At 68.0% G+C, this 5644-nt stretch overlaps 1 protein-coding gene across 1 annotated transcript; it reads left to right on the top strand.

Annotated features, from left to right (window-relative positions):
* Positions 1 to 362: 362 nt before the first annotated feature.
* Positions 363 to 5640, top strand: SAMD4B (sterile alpha motif domain containing 4B; the record flags this gene model as incomplete). Its single annotated transcript, XM_080636078.1, has 5 exons — positions 363 to 814; positions 3067 to 3519; positions 4353 to 4625; positions 4720 to 4829; positions 4930 to 5640. Coding segments are annotated over exons 1-5 (1743 nt in total), but the record flags the coding sequence as incomplete, so codon positions are not given.
* Positions 5641 to 5644: the final 4 nt, after the last annotated feature.

Raw genomic sequence — 5644 nt, 5'->3', positions numbered from 1 at the left:
CTATAGTGGGTTATACTGGGTTATACTGGGGACACTGGGGCCGCACTGGGGACACGGGGTCACTCTGGGGCCCTGCTCCCCGCAGCAGGGGGCGCCACAGACCCTCCCGCACAGACCACGCCCCCTCAAGTAAGCCCCGCCCTCCCGGCGCGGGAGGGGCGGAGCCAACCCAGAAGGGGGTGTGGCCTCTGCCTGGGGAAGGGGCGTGTTCGTCGCAAAGGGGCGTGTCCCTCCCAGCCTGCCGGCCACCTCCCCCGTGCCCCCTGATTGACATCTCCACCACCCAATCAGTGCCCGGAACCCCCCACGCCGCGCTCTCCCATTGGCCATCTCCGTGCGTGCGGCGGAAGGGGGCGGGGTGGCATCGCCGGGCGCACGCGCGGTGACGCAGTCGCGCACTTACGCGCTGACGTTGACGGCGGCGGCGGGTGAGCGGCGGCCCCGGGGCACGATCGCGGCCTCGGCCCCGGCTCCCCCCGCACCGGGCCCGGCCATTCCCGCGGCCTCCGCCCGCCCCGGCCCCGGCAGCAGCTGCCGCCATCGCCGCCATGTGAGGGCCGGGCCCGCGTCCGCCCCTCCGCGGTAACCGGTGACCCGGTGCCGCCGGGGGCCCCCGTGATGATGTTCCGGGACCAGGTGGGGATCGTGGCGGGGTGGTTCAAGGCGTGGAACGAGTGCGAGCAGACCGTGGCGCTGCTCTCGCTGCTCAAGCGCGTCACCCGCACCCAGGCGCGGTTCCTGCAGCTCTGCCTCGAGCACTCGCTGGCCGATTGCACCGACATCCACCTCCGGGAGGCCGAGGCCAACAGCGCCGGTGAGCGCGGCCGGGGAGCGGGGGGCGGCGATGGGAGCGTGAGGGGCTCCGGACGGGGCTCCGGGGGGCATGGGGGTGCTGGGGGGGGGCCTTGCGGGGGGTGACCCCACAGCCACCCATAAGGGCTCAATGACCACCCAGGGCCACCCATAAGGGCTCAGTGACCACCCAGGGCCACCCATAAGGGCTCAATGACCACCCAGGGCCACCCATAAGGGCTCAATGACCACCAAGGGCCACCCATAAGGGCTCAATGACCACCAAGGGCCACCCATAAGGGCTCAATGACCACCAAGGGCCACCCACAAGGGCTCAGTGACCACCCAGGGCCACCCATAAGGGCTCAGTGACCAGCAAGGGCCACCCATAAGGGCTCAATGACCAGCAAGGGCCACCCATAAGGGCTCAGTGACCACCCAGGGCCACCCATAAGGGCTCAGTGACCACCAAGGGCCACCCATAAGGGCTCAGTGACCACCAAGGGCCACCCATAAGGGCTCAATGACCACCAAGGGCCACCCATAAGGGCTCAGTGACCACCAAGGGCCACCCATAAGGGCTCAATGACCACCAAGGGCCACCCATAAGGGCTCAATGACCACCAAGGGCCACCCATAAGGGCTCAATGACCACCAAGGGCCACCCATAAGGGCTCAGTGACCACCCAGGGCCACCCATAAGGGCTCAGTGACCACCAAGGGCCACCCATAAGGGCTCAATGACCACCAAGGGCCACCCATAAGGGCTCAATGACCACCAAGGGCCACCCATAAGGGCTCAGTGACCACCCAGGGCCACCCATAAGGGCTCAGTGACCACCCAGGGCCACCCATAAGGGCTCAGTGACCACCCAGGGCCACCCATAAGGGCTCAGTGACCACCAAGGGCCACCCATAAGGGCTCAATGACCACCAAGGGCCACCCATAAGGGCTCAATGACCACCAAGGGCCACCCATAAGGGCTCAGTGACCACCCAGGGCCACCCATAAGGGCTCAGTGACCACCCAGGGCCACCCATAAGGGCTCAGTGACCACCAAGGGCCACCCATAAGGGCTCAATGACCACCAAGGGCCACCCATAAGGGCTCAATGACCACCAAGGGCCACCCATAAGGGCTCAATGACCAGCAAGGGCCACCCATAAGGGCTCAGTGACCACCAAGGGCCACCCATAAGGGCTCAGTGACCACCCAGGGCCACCCACAAGGGCTCAATGACCACCAAGGGCCACCCACAAGGGCTCAGTGACCACCCAGGGCCACCCATAAGGGCTCAGTGACCACCAAGGGCCACCCATAAGGGCTCAGTGACCACCAAGGGCCACCCATAAGGGCTCAATGACCACCCAGGGCCACCCATAAGGGCTCAATGACCACCAAGGGCCACCCATAAGGGCTCAGTGACCACCAAGGGCCACCCATAAGGGCTCAATGACCACCAAGGGCCACCCATAAGGGCTCAGTGACCACCCAGGGCCACCCACAAGGGCTCAGTGACCACCCAGGGCCACCCATAAGGGCTCAGTGACCACCAAGGGCCACCCATAAGGGCTCAGTGACCACCAAGGGCCACCCATAAGGGCTCAATGACCACCAAGGGCCACCCATAAGGGCTCAATGACCACCCAGGGCCACCCATAAGGGCTCAATGACCACCAAGGGCCACCCACAAGGGCTCAATGACCACCAAGGGCCACCCATAAGGGCTCAGTGACCACCCAGGGCCACCCATAAGGGCTCAGTGACCACCTAGGACCACTCCTGGGGACCCAGAGGGACTCAGTGCCACCCTTGAGGACACCAGGGCCTCCCCAGTGCCCCCCTACGCACCCAATGCCCACTCAGTGGCACTCCTGAAGGGCTCGGTGACCATCCTGTGCCATCCCGAAGGCGTCAGTGCCCCTCCGGGGCTGCCCCTTGAGCCCTCCGTAACTCTCCAGGGCCACCCATGAGGGCTCCGTCACCACTCAGTGCCCACCCAGGGCCTTGCCAGGGCCCCCCTTTGCAGAGCCCGAAGCCGTCCCTGCCCGCCCAGCACCATCCGGAAGCGCTCGGTGCTCACCCAGTGCCAACCTGCGGGCCTCCCTGGCCACCCAGTGCCACCCTTTGGGGACCGCTGAGCACCCAGTGCCCCGCTGGGGCCACCCTTCAGGACTCACTGCCCACCCAGGGCCTTCCCAGAGCCACCCTTTGGGCCCCCCCCCCCCCCCCCCAATTCCACCTCTGACCCCCCCCTTGTCCCCCCATGGCAGCCGCCATCCGGCAGTGGCCGCAGGAGCCGGCGGAGGCGGCCGTGGCGCTGCTCCTGGCGCACCTCCCGCTGCTGCAGCCGGGCAACGCGGCGGCCAAGGCCGAGTACATGAAGCGGCTGCAGACGGTGCTGGCCTACGCCATCGAGAGCAACCGGTGCGTGGAGGAGAGCCGGCAGCTCCTCTCCTACGCCCTCATCCACCCCGCCACCACCCTGGACGACCGCAGCGCCCTGGCCCTCTGGCTGGGCCACCTCGAGGAGCGCTTGGCCACCGGCGCCGCCCCCCCCCCCCCGGCCCCCCGGGCCCCCCCCTCCTCCCGCCGCCCCCCGGCGCATGAATGGCCCGAGCATGGGGCACCCCCGGAGCTGGGCTCGGCCTGGCCTGAGCCCCCCCCGCGGGAGAACGGGCACCCCCAGTTCCAGGCCGGCAGTGGGAACGGGCTGGGGGGAGCGGGTGAGTGGGGGGGGGGGAAGGGTTGGGGGGGGCATGGAAGGGGGTTGGGAGGCTGAGGGGGGGCTGGGAAGGGATAAGGGGAGCATGGAAGGGATTTGGGGGGGCAGGGAAGGGGTTTGGGGGGGCAGGGAAGGGGTTTGGGGGGTCTGGAAGGGATTTGGGGAGGCAGGGAAGGGATAAGGGGAGCATGGAAGGGATTTGGGGGGCAGGGAAGGGGTTTGGGGGGGCAGGGAAGGGGTTTGGGGGGTCTGGAAGGGATTTGGGGAGGCAGGGAAGGGATAAGGGGAGCATGGAAGGGGTTTGGGGGGGCAGGGAAGGGATAAGGGGAGCATGGAAGGGATTTGGGGGGGCAGGGAAGGGGTTTGGGGGGCAGGGAAGGGGTTTGGGGGGTCTGGAAGGGATTTGGGGGGGCAGGGAAGGGATAAGGGGAGCATGGAAGGGATTTGGGGGGGCAGGGAAGGGGTTTGGGGGGGCAGGGAAGGGGTTTGGGGGGTCTGGAAGGGATTTGGGGAGGCAGGGAAGGGATAAGGGGAGCATGGAAGGGGTTTGGGGGGGCAGGGAAGGGATAAGGGGAGCATGGAAGGGGTTTGGGGGGGCAGGGAAGGGATAAGGGGAGCATGGAAGGGATTTGGGGGGGCAGGGAGGAGGTTTGGGAGGGCTGGGAGTGTCTAAGGGGGTCATGGAAGGGATTTGGGGGACTGTGAAGGGGTTTGGGGGGGCCCTTAGGGCTGGGGGGTGACCGGGGGGGGGTCATGAAGGGCTGAGCAGAGCCCTGGGGGGGGTCTCAAAAGCCATGGGGGCTCCCCCTGACCCCCCCCCCCCGTCCCCCCCAGCTCTGCCCTGCCCGCTGCACCCGAGCCCCCTGAAGCGCTCCCTGGGGGTCCCCGGCCCCCCCCCGAGCGAGTGGCCGGGGGGGGGGGGCGGTGCGAGCAGCGAGGACCCCCCCCCCGGGGCCATCCCCCCCGCCGCCGCCCCGGGCCGGGGTCCCTTTGGGGACCACGCGCCGCTGTCGCCCCAGAGCAGCGTGGCCTCCTCGGGCAGCGAGCACACCGAGGAAGGGCCCGCGGGCAGGAACAGCTTCCAGGAGGACGGCAGCGGCATGAAGGGTGAGGGGGGGGCGCGGGGGGGGGGGGCCTGGGGGGGGGGGTCTGGGGCTGGCACCTCATGGTTCCGGTGTCGTCCCCGTCCCCCGCCCCGTAGATGTCCCCTCGTGGCTCAAGAGCCTCCGGCTGCACAAGTACGCGGCGCTCTTCTCGCAGATGAGCTACGAGGAGATGATGACGCTGACCGAGCATCACCTCGAGTCGCAGGTACCCGGGGGGGGGGGGGGGGGGGGGCCCACTCTGTGAGACCCCCATGGCGGGGGGGGCACCTCGCAAACCTGCTCTGTGGCTGTGCCCCCCCCCCCAGAACGTCACCAAGGGCGCGCGGCACAAGATCGCGCTCAGCATCCAGAAGCTGCGCGAGAGGCAGAGCGTGCTCAGGGCACTGGAGAAGGTGGGGCAGGGGCCCCTATGGGGTCCTCAGGGGTGGTGCTGGGTCACTATGGGGTGCCATTGGGTCCCCATGGGGTCCTCAGGGGTGGTGCTGGGTCACTATGGGGTGCCATTGGGTCCCTATGGGGTCCTCAGGGGTGGTGCTGGGTCACTATGGGGTGCCATTGGGTCCCTATGGGGTCCTCAGGGGTGGTGCTGGGTCACTATGGGGTGCCATTGGGTCCCCATGGGGTCCTCAGGGGTGGTGCTGGGTCACTATGGGGTGCCATTGGGTCCCTATGGGGTCCTCAGGGGTGGTGCTGGGTCACTATGGGGTGCCATTGGGTCCCCATGGGGTCCTCAGGGGTGGTGCTGGGTCACTATGGGGTGCCATTGGGTCCCTATGGGGTCCTCAGGGGTGGTGCTGGGTCACTATGGGGTGCCATTGGGTCCCTATGGGGTCCTCAGGGGTGGTGCTGGGTCACTATGGGGTGCCATTGGGTCCCTATGGGGTCCTCAGGGGTGGTGCTGGGTCACTATGGGGTGCCATTGGGTCCCTATGGGGTCCTCAGGGGTGGTGCTGGGTCACTATGGGGTGCCATTGGGTCCCTATGGGGTCCTCAGGGGTGGTGCTGGGTCACTATGGGGTG

Source organism: Psittacula echo (assembly GCF_963264785.1).
Source record: "Psittacula echo genome assembly, chromosome: 29".
NCBI classification, from domain to species: domain Eukaryota; kingdom Metazoa; phylum Chordata; class Aves; order Psittaciformes; family Psittacidae; genus Psittacula; species Psittacula echo.
This window is presented reverse-complemented; position numbering and strand designations above follow the sequence as displayed.